Genomic DNA, 19732 nt, shown 5'->3' with positions numbered 1-19732 from the left:
TCTCTTTTTGTTTTTCCGGCGGCACTTGAAATTTTCCAGAGTAAGCGTTTTCGTCGTGCCGCTGGTCAATTCTGGTATCCCGTCTTCTCCTTCATTTTTCGGAGAGCGCCGACGACCGTCGATGGTGCTCCATCCAGCTCTCGGCCCGCAGTACACACCAATAAAACACTACTAACTCTCTCGCTCATATATTGATGGTTTGACCGTCTTCCGCCCGTAATATATAAAACCTCAAGTGTCTGCGAGATGTCCATTTCACATGATGAAATTCTTTTTTATGTGTCCCTCTCTATATGTATGTGCGGCGGCGACGCCGACCGAGAGCGCTTTTTATGATGTCCAATATGGATGACTTGTCAGGTCAAGTCGTAAAAATATTTTCCACTTTTTTGGTATTTCCATCTCCCATTCCACTCCATTTCGATGCCATATAATATGGTCAAGAAGAATGCCAGCCCATAAAATGTGCGCAGTGCCAACGATGATATGAAAATTTCGACGACATTCTAATTTGCACCGCAGCAATTCTTTTTTCCCTCGGAAAAAAACGTGGAATTTGCGGTTCAATAGGTTAAGTGATTTTTTGCGCGTATTTATTTTCACGGCTGGAAAATCGTGTTATTGCATCAAAAACGCCAGGAAATTAAGAAATCCCCCATTCAGCGGTGCCATCCGCGCTCGCACACACGCATAAAAGAATTTCTTTCCGCTCCCCTTTTTTATGTGTATATTTTTTGTCGCCATTCACGCGAATGCCGCGTTTTTTGCCCCGTATCCATGTCACCCCTGCGTCGCGATCCGGCAAAAAAGCAACCCCTTGGTGTCACCGAGATACCTGCAATTTTCCCATACACACGCGTTTTTCGTTCGGAATACCGGAGATTTATTAACAATGGCATTAGCACGGTGGGTGAGTCTGAATGGCGACAGGGAGCAAAAGTGAGTCAGTGTTTGTGGGCCGAGTATTAACTCATGACCCTATTCAATCCGCTATGCATCTGCAGATGGAATTTTTATCCACTTTTTATATAATATTTCTGGCGAGTTTTAACCGAATTTCACGCTCTCGCACCGTGCAAGAGAAAAATACAAGAGACTTTCGCCGTCGGCGCGCGAGCAGATTTGGATATCAGATAAATTTTTTTTATAACTCGGCGATCCCTATCTAATATCACGTATATTATATAAAATTCTTTTTGGTGTTGTAAAATGATTCTCGCCATCAAAACAATCACCTTTCCGTAATGGATTCGCATAAATAAAATTTAATAACCTTTTTTTTCGCCCCGGTGAATAGAAAAGAACGAGTTTCGCAGCCAGATTCTCTCGGATTGATATAGTAAAAATCCATTACCTCCTGATTATTTATTTGAGCACGATTGGTTTCCTAATTGAAAACAACTTTAATTAAATCCGACACACACGAGCAGAATTAAATTAATGAACGCGATTAACGACGCCGAGTGACATTCGTACAAAGCAAATCGATGAAATTATAAAAGTCAATCAGTCGAACGCACCTGTGTGATTTGAAAATTTTCCAAGCAGATGTTTTTCGAAATTGAATTATCGCCGATTACGTGAGTTGTGACACATAATACCGTGTAATGTAATTTTTTTTCCTCTTCTTTCGACTGAATGTTTATTTTCGTGCCGAGGTCTTTAACATTTGCAAGCAGGCCCGCATATTGTTTTGCATAATTTTCCATGCGATGAGCATAAATTTCCTGCCACATGCACTTTGGATTATATTCTGACTTGCATTTTAACAAACTTTCAAATTCCCATCGCGACCGGCGTTTTTCGGCGGCGCCCGCGATAATAATGAGGGCGGTGAGAAAAAGCAACCGGGTGTTTTGCGTAATGTTGATTGAATTTTAAGAGCGCGCCGCATTTACATGTAGTTAAGGCCGAGGCGTCCGCGCGCCTGACCGACCGACATTTCAAATCGGAATGAATAATGCGCGCGCTGAATTCAATTAATCTAAATTCAAAACTCTTTTTCGCATAAACGCGCAAAGGTTATGTGAAAATGAGACGACACAATATTCCTCACAAATCCAAATGAATTCAAATTGTATTCGAACGGCGATCGACCTCGCTCTCTGCGCAATGTTGCTTGGTATTTTTTTTTTTACTCCGTCATTAAATTCGACGGTGCCGACAATAAATAAATTCAAAAAAGAGAAAATAACACGCCGGGGCCTTTTTATTATTTTATTTTAATTAGGGAAATTAGCGTGCAGCAAAATATATGTTACTTGTCAAACAGGATCGTAAAATTTTGGCACCAAATTTGCCCACGCTTGAATCTTCTCCGCATATATACATAAAATAAAATAAAATGTAAAAAATTAATTACACAGCACGTACATGGCGCGGGGATAGAAATTAAACAATGACCGCAGCTTTCTCTTTATACTGCCCGAAGTGGGATTTGCATAATTTTATATATCAAATATAGGTTATGCAAGCACGCCGGACAACAATTAAACCGATCAAAATGCGCGTGTGATTAATTGATAATTTGGCATTTGCGGAGTGAATAAAGAATCCGAGAGTGACATAACGAGGCCGGTGCGGGCACAATGAGCGTCGCTATTGCTTGCGCAACCCTCGCTCATTGTTATAATCTCCGCCAATTAGCATAATCACGCACAACAGGGAAATGTCAATTTGAAAATGTTATAATTTTTGTCTCTTTTTTTTGTTTCGCAGGCAAAATACTCGAGTCGATGAACGCCACCTCGCGGCTGTCGGCCCTCGGCTTCGGCCGCCCCGCCGGCCTCTCGCTCAGCATCCCCTCGCCACACCTGCCGCACCCCAACGCCCCCGCCCCCGTCGCCCCCAACCTGCCTGCCCCCAGACTCAGTCCCCCGGTGCAGCCGCCGACGCCCCCGAGGACGCCCCATTCGCCCAAGGCGGCCAGGACGTCGTCCCCTGACAGGGGGCCAAAGGACAACAACACAACTCCTGCTTCAACTGGCAGGGTAAGCTAAAATTTTTTAAATAACACTTTAAATTACACTAAGTGGACTTATTTTACAATAATTGTATCTTTATTTAAAATAATTTAACTTTTTTTAAATCACTTATTTATATTTTTAAGTGGAATTTTATTAATTTTGCAACTTATTGTTTATTTTAATTTAATAAAATTAAAGAGTTACATTATATATAATTATTAAGATGATACTCTACAACTTAGCCGTCAAAAATGAACACAATTAATTACTTGTTGCCACTAAAACAGTTTTATAAAGTTAACATAATATACATTTATTCATCATTTAATTATTCCAAAATTACTTGCATTGATTTCAAAATTTAAAAAAAAAATCATCTCTTCTTGGCTCACTCCCTTCCATTTTTTTCAGTTATCTCCTTATCTGAATTTGTCAAAAAATCTCATTAAAACAAACGAATTAAATTCCTCCCCACACAGCCAATTAAATTTGCCAAATTTTGCCTCGGCGTAATGCAAAATTGCATGTGATGTAATAAGTATGTACATCCATCTGCGACTTAATTTGAGCCTTTCGCTAATTCCACGCGTTAATTTAGACATATTTCTTCCGAAAAACCAAGCCGGTGCCTTTGCATTAATGAAGATTTAAATCCGAGACGGCATTTTCTTGCGTGCTTAATAATTCCTTCGTATATATGGCCATTTTCCAGCACCCAGGGCATAAAGCCACGTTCGGCCGTTTAAATTTTTGCGCTTAAATTGTATTATTTTATTCTGGCCGAAAATGCCTCGAGTTCCACGCGTCGACTGCCGGGAGAGAAAAAATAAAACAGCTTGAATTGCTCAATATTCAAATATTTGAATGAGTCATTGCAAAAAAGACTCGTCATTATAATTTCCTAGCGGGACGACATTCAAGTGTATAAAACAATTTTAATGAATATTATTTTTCAACTCTGAAAGGAAACAATGCTTTTGAAATAAATTTGCATAAAAATAAAACAATAAAAGCTATGCTAATTCCACTTTTTGCGGCAAGTCAGATCTCAGTGCTTTGATTTCGTATTTTGCAATTTGCATTTGGCGCGAAAATTAGAGTCAGAAATTAAAAAATTGCATGTATCCTATTTTTATTGTCTTCTGCCGCTCGTTTTTTTTTTTGTATGATGTTGTATCATTACACCTATTCCGCGTTTACGTACGAGAGAGAATCGCGTCCGTGGGATAATATTTTTATTTGGGGCCATTGTGTGGTAATGATTCTTGTTATTACCGCCGCTGCCTATGTACGCCCCTTATACTTAGCAGCCGGCAAAAAAATTAATGCTTTTACTACTTTTTTTGGAAATGCACATTATAATAAAACTCCTCCTCGTCTGGCGTCATGCAAACTCGTAATTTGCAAAGTTTAATTATAATTTATGGACGGGGGTAATGATCGGAGCGATTGGGAGCGCGAGTTAAAACATATAATGTGTGTCGGCCGCAGATTTTTTTTTCTCCTTCGTCTTCTTTCAATTGAATTTTGGTCCGTCTGGATTAACGTTGCGTGAGACAAATCAGACGGCAGCTCAGCGACGTATTACAGCCGCAGCAGCAGGCACAATGACCCATCACGGCCGTTTTCATTAAAGCCGCGTGGAATTTTATTGTTATTGATTTATTTATTGTTCTCGCTGTTTTCATTGTTTCGCTGTCAATTTCACATAAGGAACGCTTGAATTGCAGGTCCCACTGCCGCACAATGTGGCCACCATTCTCACCCTGGCCGCCCTTCAGGAGCAGAAGGACCGTCTCATCGGCGAACACACCCCCACGGGAACACCTTCCCTTCCGACCACTTCCGGTGAGTTAATTTTCTCAATTTTTTTGCATTTATTTTAAAAGTCGTGAAAAAGCAAATTTTTAAGATATAAACACAATTATTAAAAAAAAATTTAAAATTGCTTTTAGCCTAAATATTATTGGTTAATATAACTGGCAAATTTAATTTTCTCTGAAAGAATAAAATAAATTATTTAATTACTTCCTTTAAAATTAGAAAAATTATTTAAAATTCCATTGTTTGGCCAGTTGCTTGATTGTAAGCACAATTTTGTGTCAAAATAAATGAAACCGCTAAGCTATTTTGTAATTTTTTTAAATTTTATTATAAAGAAGGATATTTCACTAAGAAATATTGGTAAAACATTCCATTTTACTATCTAGGCGGGTGTGTTTGATAGAAGTAATATAATTTTTTATTAAAATTAAAAGCAGGACATCGGAAATAAAAAAACAGTCCAGGGATTATCGGCTAGTTTGATGTTTGGTGAGAAAAGAGGACCACTTAATTTAATCTCGCTGGGAAGCCACATAAAAGAGCAAGTCCATTAATTTATTAAATTGAAGCCTGTGCGCACCAAGTGGTTGGTATTACTATTTAATTTTTTTTAGGATTTTCAGTTTCCACTTGCGTGGGAACTTGTCTGGTGTGGCATTCGCGTTCAAGGGCCCCGGCAACTATAACTGCTCTCTCGACAATATACTTTGTACTATTTGAGGGACATGTCAATCTAAACTTTTATTGGCACTAAATTTTTAACTGCTGCCCGAGACATCATCGGGCAGCACTCGAGACGAAAGTCTGCTGGTGATGTAATAATAACAAGTAGTGCGCTCTTCTTCTATATATTTGGTGGTGCCGGACAAAAAATTGTGTGTGTGCGTTTTTTGCGCGGTGTATCAAATAATCGCGCGCTCTGCACATGTCGCGCTCGCTTTTCGAATTTATTGAATAATTGCCGTTTAAATAACAAAAGCGCACTCGCCGAGAACAGCCGCCGCTGCTGGCCATTGTGATGCATCATTCATAAGAAGCTGGGGGATTTTTTATTTGCTACATCCGCAATCAGATGCTGTGTGCTCCGTTCTGTTGCCGCTTTATGGGGAAATCTCTTTTCATTCATTCATAGTCAATTGGCTGGATGAGCGCAAAGGCAGCCAAGAGCACTTTATCTAGCCGGCGCGGTGCTTTCACAGGCAAAACGGCCGGCCCGTTGATGGATGAACGCATTCTGAAGCATCCGTAGCTTGTGTCATGTGTTCAAAATACAAGGAAAATATTACTTTATAAGTTGCAATGACCAACACGTTAAAAATGTTAAAATATATAAATATTTTAAATTTAATTGTTAATAATGCTATTTTTTAATTAAATTTTAGATTAATGGGATTTTTATATATTATCTAAAATTATTTTTTACATTTTTTTTTATATTTTTTATTTAAAAAATTGGTTACATGAGTCTCTTATTATGTAATTACAATTTAAAAAAATTGTTTGTTAGCAAACAAAGAACATCATAGCTTAAAATTCAACATTTTGAATTTTTTTCAAGATAGTTGCAAAAATAAGTTAAACATTTTCTCGATAACTTACATTAAAATAAGAAATCAATAAGATTTAAAATGTGCAAAATTAAAACAAATTCTGAGACAAATACAATTATGTAGTTCATTCTTCTTCGCACAGTTGTAAATAAATGTCGTCAAGTTCGTTTTTCACCGTGCAGGAGAGAGAGCAATCAATCATTTATGAGATGTAAAAAAATTTCGGCCAAGTGAGCGCTCGCGAGCAAAGTTCTGGTCGGCCCCATTTCAATAGAAAGTCAGTGACCGGCCGAGAGCGCCGCGCATCTCACATGTCCGAAAAGAAACAATTCATCTCGTTCAGTCCACACCTTGGTCCTTATTAGTTCTGCATTTTTTACCCTTGACAACCAAAACTCCTTCCATCAATTGTCCCTCGGCGTCAAAAAGAGAAATAATGAGCGCAGACAAACAAAACAAAGTGTATATAAAATTTTCGGCCGGTTTTTCCTCTAATTTTAGTTCTTGGCCGCGCATCGGAGGAATGTGACATTTGCAGTCGGCGGAATTACACGCGTCGCTTGGATAATAAAAGAATAGAGCGCGCGCGGCTATAGAGCAAATGGGCGAACAAAGCGTGTGCCAACGCTTTTTGCTCTCTTGTTTTGCAGTCATCATCAGTCATTTATTCATTTTCGCCAATTACCCGGCAAACTGTGCAAAATCAATCATACTCGCATCATTCCATTATCGCACAATTCGCAGGAGCGGCGGCGGCGGCGGCAGCGACAGACTAACAGACAGACCAACCGGCAATTGTTTTGTGTCCGCCGCGCGCGTTATTATTGCCAACCGTCGACATGCACGCGAATATTCGTCCTGTGTGTGTATTGATTGTCTTTGTACACATCATAAAACACACAATATATATCGACTGCGCTGGCTATTATATCCGCGCGACGCACTCCGTCCCCTGCCCGCCGAGTTGACGAATTTCCATCATAAATGCCCGCGTTTCATATCCGCTGTTGCACTGTGATGGAATTTTTCCATTACCACTTTTCCAATATTGTTTGTTTCCCTGCCGCCGTAATAACGCGAAAAAGCCGCGGCCGCGTCATGACACAGGCGAAACGCGCGCGTGATGAATATTTTCGACAATTATTTGTCAATATCATCATCAGAGCGGCGCACAGCACAGAGCGATCGACGTCACATAAATTCTGTCCATTTGGCAGCATTTCGCGCGTGTGAGGGAGAAAAACGATTACCAAATTGAAGCCTATAATGGATTAAACCCGTTGTGTGTATCGCAGGACCGAAAATATCCGATTCAAAAATCTCTAAAAAGAATCCCTAATTGGTAATTTTATTAAGTTTGTAAATTAAATTGTATTCAACAAGCAAATGCAAATTGCATTCTTCCATTGATTGATATTATGAAAATAAAATTATAATTATAGTACAAATTTAGTTAAATGACAGATTTCAATTTGATTACTTTGATTTAGTTTGTTATTTTATTTTTTAGTGTTTTAGTAAAATAATTTTTTTATCTTATGGCAAATAATTAAGATTATTCCTATTTATTTAATTAAATTTAAAATAGGTAATAGTTTATTAATTAAGTAATTATTGTTATTATGGAACTATCAAAAATGAAGTGGTTAAAATAATTATGTTTATTTTTTAATATTTATGGAGCAAAATTTCTTGTTAATTATGACTAGAAAAACTAGAATATAATCAAAGAGTTGGTTTAAATTTTCTAATATTTGTACAAATATTTTAAATGATTATGCTTAAATATTTCCTGCTAATTTCATGGCTTTCGCAAATCTTCAGCGAGGATTAAACAATGAAAATGTGTCAAATAAAATTTATTTATAAAACTTTCCCCTTTGCGATTGTATCAAAGGCAATTTGCGTTGCAAAAACGACCGGCGGCACCAAAACAATGGGCGCCAACAACTTTTTCCGCCGTTTTTTTTTCTTTCCATTCCTCCTTTTTATGCATCGAGGGAAATTCCGAGGTGCGCTGCGCGCGCGTTTGATTCAAATCGAAAATAGTCCCCCCCAGGGCTGACTCATCCGCGTGCTATTCTTCTGTGAATGAAAGTCGCGCCCGAGTAGTTGCAGCTGAAAATTTGCGTCGTTTTCGGACACACGCGAATTCTTTTGACGGCAGGCCAAAACTTCGGTGCGCGCACAAAGGAATCGAGAGACGTTTTATAAAAATAAAAATAAAAGAGTTGCGCGAAAATGTAGTCCAGCCTAAAGGCGATAATAAAACGCTAGCCGCGCCGCACTTTAATCTACAAAGTGTTAATTGAAAATGTGTAGTACATACACACTTTCCAGCGGCGGCGGCACCGAAGTCTTGCCTCCTCCAGCAGAGGAGAGATGAAGTGTCAGTCAACAGCACAGTAGTTTTACAACCGGTTTTATACCCAAAAAAAGGCCGCGGTGCTTCCAGGCTTATAGCTCTTTTTTCTCAAAACTGCACATAGAACTCTGTATTTTATTGCGCTTGCGTTAATTATTTTCCCTCTAATTAGTCAAAAGTGCATCCGTTGATAATATTTACGAGCAGAGACCGTAAAGCTTTTCACGTGTAAAGAACACTAATTGCGGTTATTGTTCAAAAATAGCGACCCCAAATGGGCGTGCGTGAAGGCAGAGGCTCCTCATTCATCCCCGTTTAACATTAGCAAAATGATCTTGCGCCGCGCAAAATTGGCTCGTCGCCACCCCTTAATAAATTTCTGCCTTTTTTTAATACTCTCCATACGGCCGCGAGCTATTTTCATTGTAGAGAGAGAGAAGAAGTTAGCCATCTCTGTATATATATTTTTTGCGATACTCGCGTCGTCTATCTCTCGCGACGAGAAGTTCTTTCATTAAAACAGACGCGCCATTAGTTAGTGTTTTAAGGCTAATTATGAAATTCCGCCTTGATTATGAATAATAATTTTCGGCGCTGTCTTTGTCAATCACGGGAGGCGGCGTCGAGGAAAGAGAGCCCAGTCGCGGCTTCTGTCACAATTTGTTCCGCGTGACTTCAGCGGGAATATGTAAAAGAGCAGCAGAGCCAGCTGAATTTTGGCGGCTCGTTCCGCAAAACGAATGGGACGGGCAATTTTTTGTGGTTTCCCGACAGCTGGCGTTAAAAGAATATAAATAATTTTGTGTAATTTAATTTTAACAGCAAAATTCCTTTAAAATTTATTTATATTTTATTATTTTTGTTTACAAAATTACTGTATTCAATTTAAAATTGTAATTTTATATTTAAATGTAATTAAATTATATTATACATTTCTGATACAAATTCTTAGGCTCATTTTTTTAACAGTACATATTTGTGTTCTTCAATTTATTTATTATAAATTAAGCTAAATCAAATAACTGTTAAATTCTCAAATCAAATGATAAATTATTTCTTTGTGCCATAATTCTAATAATAATCATTAAATCAAAATTTAAATAATTTATATGAACGTGCAATTGTGATGAAAAGGTACAGTATTTAGATCGATTTTATCGCTGGAATCTCAAAGTTGGTGCGTATAATGTTTTCGATCCAAAATTTCGGTTCACGTGAGCCGTCTTTCAGCATCATTTCCCATTCTTATCATCTCGGGCGGCTCTCTCCGTTTCTTTGTCCTCCTTTTAACGCCCGCAAAGATCCACCCTCAATTCCGCCCGTAGCTTTTTCCTCTCTAGTGATTGATGGTTCAGAAGGCAGATTTTTCCGCGTCTGTTGTCGAAAAAATGATACGCGCGTATATAAAAGAGGTATCAGCGCGCAAGAAAGAATTTTTCTATATATAAAAGAGTAAACACTGCACGCAATACAACTGCCGAAGTAAAAAATAGAAAAAAACGCCCGTGAAATGCCATCATCGCGGTGGTGCTGATGATAAAGCAGAAGAAAAGAAGGATTTGCCCTTGAAAAGATGAAGAATAAAAAAAATATATAAAACTGGTTCCCCTTTTCTATATTTTTAGCCGAAAAAATCCTTTCTTCGGTAAAAGGAAGAAAATCTATATGTGTGTGAGCAGGTAAAAAACGCAGGGGCCTCTCTATTGATGACGGCCGAGGGGAGGCAGAGACGAACATAGATCATCTCTCGCACCCTATTACATGCTGCACCTTTATTTATAGTGTGTTTTAGCGCGAGGGTGCTGCCTGTTGTGGGTGGGTCGGGGAAATTTCTCGACGAGTGCTCTGCTGCTGGGAATTTTTTTTGTATTATATTTTTATTTGATCGCATAATAAGGAAATCTTTCCTCCTTTTTTACTTGAAAATCCTCCAAAAGACCGAGACGAAGAACGCTAAGAGATTTATATCTCCGGACAATTTTATAATTCTCCTTTTTCAGGCATGGAAAGAGGCGCATAAAACTTTTAATGATTACTCGCGCTGATTGATGATGGGAACTGCCTGAAATATGATGTTTCCTCTTTGAGTCGTTACCAAAGGATTGGGATTTTTTTTTTATTTATCTCAATAGGAAAATCCGTTTTCGTCTCGCTCTGGCTCGGCCGTTGTTTGGAAAGTTTTTAGCGGAGAAAAAGGGTTCGTTAAACGACGAAAATAATAATTTCTCAAGTTTTTTGCGATTCCCGGAAGGGGTGAAACGCGAGATGTCCGCGCGTGATAAAAGGGGTTTTGATATGAAAAAAAAAATCGTCAAATATAAGGAAGGGGTTGAGAGTGTGGGAAAATCATAGGTGCTCCGAAAGGATGCTGGAGGATTTTTCAATAAGCGAACGGGCACAAAAAATTTAAGCGGCGTGTTGGAGCGAATGCGCTGTTTTTCATCATTAAAAAGTGTAAAAAAACGTGAAACGGTCTGTGCGGAGAGGGTTGCAGCAGTGGGAGATCTCCCCGCGTAATATAAAAGGGGTAATGGTTACTGTGCTCATTGTTAATATTTTTGTTACTCCTTTTATATACGCGAGTGTGTAAATAAAAAGCGTTTCCTCCGTAATCTCGGCGGTCCCCACGTGCAAAAATCTCTTTTTATTTCCCTTTGTCTGCCACAAAAGATTTCTCTCTCTCTTTTGAAAGAAAAGCAAGGGTTATTTTATATATACGCTCTCGCAGCGACCAGATGTTTTATATGAGGAAATATCTTGAGAAAATATTGCTAAGAAATGAGCTGGCGGGTCCAAATGGAATTTTTTCCTCGTGAAAGGAATGAAAAAAAAAGCGGCAAAAGGGGTTCATTATATTTGGAATTATAGAAAGAGGAAAAGAGAGGAAGCCAGTTAAATTGAAAAAAAGGGCGAATGACGCGACACGCCGTAAAAGGGTTTAAAATTTCACCCTTTTCCTCTCTTTTTCTGTTTGCCGTTCTTGTTTGCAAAGGCGAACGAAACGCAATCCGACAATAAATCTCGGTGGGCCGTTGATGCTCTCCGTGAATTGACAGAGGAAAAGCTAAATACCGTTATTTTGCTCGTGAGAATGTTAAATAAAAGGGCGAGTAAGATGCGAAATTTGGACGGTTTAATGGAATTACTTTTAAACACTAAAATTTTCATTTTCAATCTTTCTTTCTCTATAAAATTGTGAATAGAGGTTGAGATCATTTTTAAAGATAACTTTGTTAAATATAATTTCAGGTTTTGTAGAATAATAATTTTATAAATAATTAAATGATAAGCAAAACTTGAGACATAAATTTAAATTTATATTATTTTTTAAATATAATATTTTTTTGGTAAATTTTTCGTATAATTTATGCAATAATTTAATTAAGACAGGTCACAATAATTAAAAGTTTACAAAAATTTATTTATAAATATCAATTTGTTACAAATACACATCACATAGTCACATAGTACATTTCAGCTAATAATTAAGTTATCAGGCTCAGCGGATTGTCGCGATAGATGTAAATTCTTATAATTGTTAATTCTTTTTGTCAACTTAATAACATAAAATTTTAAGCGATTCATGTGAATTGTGAATTTTAATGGATAATAATGTACATAAATGTAGCTAGTTGATTGAGATTTAACTCCTTTTCCCTGAGTGTGGAAAATATCCCCTGGCTACCGCAGCTGATTGCGTGTCAGCAAGTTTTACTATTAGAGATCTCTCTTCTCACATTATCAACGCACACGCATATAGGCACGCGCCTCTCGCAACCGTGTGCGAGTCCGACGATTATTATATTATTATTATGGCCGGTCGCACTCTCATAGAACGAACGAAGGTTCCTCATAACCGGCTTTGATTTATAATTGCCCGCGCGCCGGCTGCGGACGCCACTCTGCATGCATCCAAAAAGAAGAAGAAGAACCACCACGGCGGTTCTGTTTTTGTTCTTTTAAAGTTCAAGAAAGAGGCAAATTGAAAAACTGGTTGCCCTCCTCGATTATAACCGGCGGCTCTTTTCACTTCCAATTCTGTAATTAACTAAAAAAAAAGGTTTTGGTCTGACGATGAGAGAAAAGTGCAGATTTTTTTTATACAAAAGTAAAGACGCAGCTCAGCTGGATAAGTTGTAATTAATGTGTTGATAAGCGTTGGAATTATTTTGTGACGCTTCACAACTCGAGAACAGTTTTGCGCGGCGTTAATCGAGGAAATGATGATGCTTTTGGAAATTTTTCGTCGCTATCTCCGAGATACATAGAAATTGGCTCGTTTTTTTTTTCTTGTTTCGGGGCGCGTAATTGCCGTGCTGGGGAAACGCCGGCGATTGCGCGAAATTAAATAATTTAGTAGTAAATTTATAAAAGTTATCTTTTCTCACCAACCACTTTTCTCACCCGTTCCGGCGAAATCTTACAGTAAATTCGTGCATTCAATTTTTTTATATTATACGCCTGGTCACAAAGCGGCTTTGCTCACTTTAATTGCAAAGCTTGATGAATTAAAATTCAACTTTTAACGTCCGCTCATGAATGAACCAACCTCTCAAAAAAGGCAAGAAGCAGTCCAAAAAGTTTTCCATACTTGTATAAATTTGTATTTCTACACTTCAAATTCGTGAGTTTCCCAGCCAAAAGCGGACAATCTGCGTTTTTTATTAATCCTATGCAAATGTGGATCGGCGAGGCTATTTTATTTTTGGCTCAAATCGCGCATCCACCGGTCTTTTGGCAGGTCCGAACTTGTTTCTTCCGACTTGTAAATTAAGAGGACTAACAGCTTTTGTGGGCTCCTTTTACGGCGAGCGCCGACGGCCATTGAAAAATATGAAATTCACATGTCAAAAGGCTGAAATCTAATGCCCCTGTTTGGCAAATCCGCGCCTAATTGAACTCGACTCTTTTTATCTCCAATTTTACCGCCAACCGAAAAACAAAGACCTATAATTTGCGCGAAATGACGTGTCTCTCTCACTCCACATTTTTACTCTAACGCTTCTTGAATTTTTTGTTCGCAGGCCTTTCGAGACCAATGCCTGGCGTGAGTCCTTCCACGGCCGCAGCTGTGGCCGCCGCGGCCGCCGCCGTTCCACTCAGGGAGCCCAAGGCGTCCATACCCATTGATTACTCGCGGTACGTCCGCAAATTCAGCAGTGCCGCCGAGTGCGGCAGCAACCACTGCCGCGACCTAAACTACAGGTATGAGTTATAAAAAAAAATCCCCAAAGTGTTTTTGCACATCATAAATTTCGTCCAACTTTCTCCTACTAATGTGTGAATTTTTTCGCAGAGAGCATTTCCACTGTCTGGACTGCAACTCTCGCGTGTTCGTCAAGAAGGAAGAAATGATTCGCCACTTCAAATGGCACAAAAAGCGCGACGAGTCCCTCCAGCACGGCTTCATGCGCTATTCCACCATGGACGATTGCTCAGACCGATTCCCTGGGTGCCAACACAATCGCAAGCAGACCCACTATCACTGCATCAAGAAAAGAGCTGATGGGGTAAATTTTATATTAATTTGAAATCTTTCTTCTTTCGGTAAATTATTATAATTAGTGTAATTGAGTGCAAATCTCAGTTGCAAATTTTTTTAAAATAATCTTTAATTTGTTACGTGTACAATATTTTATATTTTATTTAAGTTAAACATTATATTTGAACAAAAATTCTAAATTTAATGTAATTTATTTTGTTCTATTATATGGCAATATTTCTTCCGCATGAAATTAACAAATATTTAATATTTTAAATTAAGAATATAAAAATGCAAAATTGCTTTATAAAAATTTCTTACTCTTTTAATTTTTACTAGTTAAATTAAATTTTAAACTTAAGTAAAAATTAACTTCCCAAGGTTAATTTGAATGTAAAAAATTAAAAAAAAAAATCCAAAATGTGCTTAATACTTGATTGCCACAGGTTTCTCTTTCTTATTTTAAGGGGAATCATTCACAAGATGCTAAATTTCCTCATTTCTGCTCTCAGGAGGGCTGTGAGAAGGTGTACATCAGCACGTCGGACGTGCAGATGCACGCCAACTACCACCGCAAAGACTCGGCCATCATCCAGGAGGGATTCCAGCGGTACCGCGCCACCGAGGAGTGTGGCGCCGCGTACTGCGCCTTCTTCGGACAGCGCACCACCCACTTCCACTGCATCCGCTCTGGCTGCAAAGTGACTTTCAAGAATAAAGCTGACATGGGTAAGAAGTGTCCCCGTTTTGAGAGTTGATAGCGTTGCTAACGAATGAATGAACTTCTCCACTTGCAGACAAGCACAAGACATATCACATTAAAGACGAGCAATTGAACAGAGACGGCTTCAAGAAGTTCATGAAACAAGAAGCGTGCCCCTTTGAACACTGTCGCTTCTCCCGTGTCTGCAACCATATCCACTGCATCCGCTCTGGCTGCAACTATGTGTTGCATTCGAGTGGCCAGCTCTACTCGCACAAGCGGAAACACGAGCGCCAAGACAATGAGATTGCCTACCGTAAATTTAAATTAGCTCAGAGTATGATGAAAGGTTTTTCTGATGGTACCACTCCCTCAGGCTTTAACCCCCAAAATCTGAGCCCAGGGATGCTCCAAGCATTCCAAGAGCAGGTGAGTAATTTTTCATTCGGCAACTTCGAGCATTCAAATCTCCAAATAAAAGTTCTATAATTTAATTTTGTTTTAATACTTTAAATATTAAATACTCTCTAAATTAAATTTTAAGCAATTTTCTTCCAAATTTTCAGCTTGCTCAAGAAGCTCATGCTACAAGCACTCCTGGACCGTCGAGATACGACGAGTCCTCCCTATCAAGACTTGACGACTCTTTGGGTCTGAAAATCGATGAGTCCGGCAGCCGATTCGATGAATCCTCTACAGCTGATGACAGCCAAGAGTACAGCCTAAACATGATGGACGGAGACGATAAAAGTCGCAGCACTTCGCCACCCCTTTCCCAAATTAACAAATTCACAGCTGCCATGTTAGCTGGTAGTTTTTTTGTTAAATTTTATTTTGGCAAATTTTAACTCGTATGTTTTTAGGCATGCCAATGCCTGGCTTTGGAGTGCAGGCTGGACCTTCCACTGCAGAGCCGCCAGACACCCTGGCAGCCATGGACTTGACCGGCGAGATTAAGCCGCGCACTGACGACCTGTGGAAAAAGTATTTGACCCTGTTCAAGGCTAATGAGAAATGTGTCAAGTCTGGAGAGTGCGCCCACCTCTTCAAAGAACACTTCCACTGCAACGCCGAGGGCTGTGATATGACCTTTGGGTACGATTTTATTTTACAAAAGAAAATAGTTTTCTTCTTTAACTAAATTTATAAAATTTAATTAAATTTTATTTTAATTTCAAAAATTAGCCATACAAAAGTAATGAAAATTTTAAATAATAAATATTTTCAAGGATTCCATGAGGGGATTTTTTTCCTAAATTTTTTTTAAATTAATCATTTCTTAAATCATAATTGAAATATATTAATAAATGCAAATTTGTAGATCTCAAGAGGGAGTGTGGGACCATGCTCGGTGCCATGAGCAGCAAGAGCAAGTGACCGAAGCCTTCTACATCACGACTGAAGTTGGCCAGCAGGCCTGCGAGTGTCCTCCAGAGTGTCCCTTCCAAAATAAGGAGACCCATTATCACTGCGGATATGTAAGACTTATTTCTCTACAGTTTCTCAAGTAAAATTTTAACCAAAACTTTATATTATTTTAGGAAAACTGTCGAGAAATCATCATGACAACTGACAAGCCCTTCAGACGCCTTGACCACTACAAAATGCACGAGTACTCGAGGAAACTGAGTCTCGGAAAGGACGCCATGCAGATGTCTTTAGCCACCTCCATCGACGGCATGTTCAGGCGCAAGAGAGGCAGACCACCAAAGAATCGAGTCATTGAGGTGAATATAATTTTTTGATCCATCAAATTTGTAAATAATTTTAAAGCTTCTTTATTTTAGAATAGAATTTTTCTCTTTAGTTACAAAATAGAGGTTCTAAATTTCACCTATACTTATTGCGGAAGGCTAATCTTTCAAAATAGTTTTGATAATTTTCTCTTAGTTATTTACCTGATAGTAATAGTGCCCTTGTTTCTGTTCATACAGGTGTGGAATGATTGTGTAAGTTTCAGTTTTTCACTATCTCTCCCTAAATTTGGTGCATGTGGTTCAGCTGACAAACAATCTAATTGCTTTTTGCATGAGAAAAATTAATTCCTAAGAAATAGTTAAAATATTTAAATATTAAAAATTTGGTTTCGAAAATTTGCAGTTCCAATCGCAAGCAAGTGGTTCTGGCAGCATTCTCGACTCACCCCAGGCGATTTTCACAAGCTTTAAATTGCCAAAGCCCAGTTTAACCCTGGCTCCTGAATCCCCTCAGGACATGCAGGCAGCTTCTCCCGACAATGGAGACGAAGACATGAACTCCTCCGACGAAAAGGGTTCTCAACTTCCGGTAAAATTGAAAAAATATAAAAAATATGGAAAATAATTATCTTAAATAATAATTGCAGAGTGACGTTCAGGAAGGATTTTACATTTTTGAGGAAGGCACCGAGTGCCCTGACCAAATGTGCATCTACTCTGGCAAATTCCACTACCACTGCACCCAACCAAGATGCTTTTATGTCACCGAGAGGGAAGATATCCTCATCATGCACTCGAAAGATTTCCATGACAACATTGATATTCTGGAGGGATTCGTTTTCTTTGATCGCAGCATTGATTGCAGACAACCTTCCTGCCACAGGTAAAATTTTCCCCATAAATATATTATTATTGTTATTATTAATTTCATTTTATTTCCAACTGAGTAATTGAAGGCACTTTTATGATTAGTAATTTATCTTTAAATTAAATTTATGAATTTCGAAAATGTTATTTTAGCCAATGATGTAATTATATTTTTATGTAATGAAGAATTAATTAATAAAAATAATTTGCAGCAACAAAGTGAACCGCCACTTCCACTGCACGCGCCCCAACTGTGGCTACACCTTTGTCCGATACTCAACCATGGCTCTGCACGAGCAAAAGCACCGCGAGGAGTCTGGACTGCAGTCAGTCAACAGCTCCGTGTCCTCGCAGCAGCCGAGCTCCCCCGCCCAGCCTGGGGGCAGTTCGGAGGCCTCTCCGCCACCCCAGTCGAGCTCGCCCCTGAGCGCCAGCAGTGCCTCGTCCAGCATCCGTAAGATCAAAATGGAGAGCAGCCCAGCTATGAACGCCCAGTCCGACATTGCAGCCCTTAAAACAGGTAAGGAGGAACTTTTTGATTAGAAGTTTGGGCGATTTTTCCACCTTTTTATTATTGCCTGAGTTATTTATTCGGGGAGTTGACAGTTTTGTAGCACCAATTTAGGCAACCGGCCGCACTGCAAATTGGTGCAGGTTGCCTAGTTTCATCCCAAAGTTGAAAGAATTTTTTAATTTTTGAAGTGATTTCTTTCTTAGTTTTTCACAATTTGCCCTGTAGTTAGTTTTGTATAAAAACTCGCACATTATGTACAAAAAAAGCACAATTTTTCATTTCGGCAAAAGTTCTTTTATAGACTTAGAATTATTAATTGGATTAATTAATATCTCTCTAAATACTGTCACCTTATTCCTGTTTTTAATAATAATCAATGTAATTATATCACACACAAAATGCACCTTTTGAATTGGAAACCAATTTGGCAGTGGTTAAGGCAGCGGGAACGTACTACCCTTTATCTGCATTCTCGAGTGAGAGGCGCGCTAGTTCGTCCGATGAGCAGTCCCATTCTGTCCCCCAATCGACCACCACCTCTTCTTCTTCGGCAGGAGTCGGTGCCCAAAGACCGTTATGCAGGGTGCGCACAGACCTGCAGTCCCGCCCTGCAGCAGGTGGGCTTTCAAACTATGTGGAAGTTCATTGATTAACCCTTTGTTTATTTCAACCACCAACGATATTAATTTTCTCATTAAAAAAAAAATCAACAACGCCACTCACTCGCCTGATTGAGACTCTCTCTCTCTTAAGTTCATGTCCAGCATTATTTCTCCTTGTAACCAAAACTCATCACCGCTTGCTTTGGTTTGATTGATTCTGTTGCACTACTTTATCTTTTGCTTTTTTTTTGGTTTTGGTGTGTTTTTGGTTCATGCACGAGTCCTATATATTATATCAATGAATGCTTTTTTATTTTAATAAATTTATGTAAAAAAATAAATAAAACGAAATATCTTTATTTTGAAACAGAGCCGGAAACGAGCAGTGGCTCGGACACCTTGAGCCGGATGCACCAACAGTTGGCGGCTCACCTGAGCAACTCCATAATCGAATCAAAACCAGAGTGGATGGCTCTGGACAGACACTGCAAGTACGGACCTGAACTGTCCTGCAGCAGACCATTCTGCAAATTGAAGAGGAAGGAGCATTATCACTGCAACGCTTGCAACCAGGTCAGTTTTAAATTGATTACAAAAATTTTAATCCTGATAAGGGGGTTCAAAAAAGTTTAATAATTAAACTTTAAAGAGGAATTTAATCCCAATTTATTTATCTTTTTTGGAAAATTTTTAAATTTAACAGTTTTCTGTAAAAAAAAAAAAATTAAATTTTGATAGAAATTAATTGAGGAGTAAAGGTTATTTTTTACTTAAATTTGTCCACAAAATAAATATGGATTCGAAACAAAAAATATTTGAAGATCAGGATAATTTATAGTTTTTTTTAGCATCATAATCAAATCTCTCTAAATGAAAGCTAAATATAATTTTTCTTCAAATATTTTTAATTTTTTTTTTTTTTATCAATAAATGTTCATGCAGCAATTACATTTCCCGTTCGTACTTCTTAAATATGAAGAGAAGAAGAAACCAATAATGGTTTTGAAATTAAACTGAAGGTGATGTTAGAGAGTTAAGGTTATATTCATTGAAAAAATTTGTAATTTGGAGTTAAAAAATGAATTAATTTTATTGCTTTACTAATCCGCAATATAATATATTCGTTTGAAAATACGAATTATTAAAGAAAAAGGATATTTGT

The 19732-nt window shown here is 38.4% G+C and overlaps 1 protein-coding gene across 6 annotated transcripts in view; it reads left to right on the top strand.

Annotated features, from left to right (window-relative positions):
* LOC132199093 (zinc finger protein castor homolog 1-like) overlaps positions 1–19732 on the top strand; it is a 238490-nt gene that overhangs the window by 214728 nt on the left and 4030 nt on the right. For 2 of the 6 annotated variants that reach the window (XM_059623558.1, XM_059623557.1), the window contains 16 exons: positions 2719–2990; positions 4697–4814; positions 13730–13910; positions 14002–14215; positions 14655–14916; positions 14985–15319; positions 15457–15700; positions 15754–15985; positions 16212–16368; positions 16432–16617; positions 16825–16839; positions 16991–17176; positions 17235–17470; positions 17667–17974; positions 18400–18585; positions 18941–19143. In XM_059623558.1, coding sequence (XP_059479541.1) covers positions 2719–2990; positions 4697–4814; positions 13730–13910; positions 14002–14215; positions 14655–14916; positions 14985–15319; positions 15457–15700; positions 15754–15985; positions 16212–16368; positions 16432–16617; positions 16825–16839; positions 16991–17176; positions 17235–17470; positions 17667–17974; positions 18400–18585; positions 18941–19143 — 3335 coding nt within the window. The remainder of the gene's footprint in view (positions 1–2718; positions 2991–4696; positions 4815–13729; positions 13911–14001; positions 14216–14654; positions 14917–14984; positions 15320–15456; positions 15701–15753; positions 15986–16211; positions 16369–16431; positions 16618–16824; positions 16840–16990; positions 17177–17234; positions 17471–17666; positions 17975–18399; positions 18586–18940; positions 19144–19732) is intronic. The other 4 variants (XM_059623561.1, XM_059623560.1, XM_059623562.1 and 1 more) reach the window with 4 other exon arrangements.

Source organism: Neocloeon triangulifer, unplaced genomic scaffold (assembly GCF_031216515.1).
Source record: "Neocloeon triangulifer isolate White Clay Creek 2 clone unplaced genomic scaffold, ASM3121651v1 ptg000013l, whole genome shotgun sequence".
In the NCBI taxonomy this organism is placed as follows: domain Eukaryota; kingdom Metazoa; phylum Arthropoda; class Insecta; order Ephemeroptera; family Baetidae; genus Neocloeon; species Neocloeon triangulifer.
Note: the sequence above shows the minus strand (reverse complement) of the source record. Positions and strands in the feature narration are given on the sequence as shown.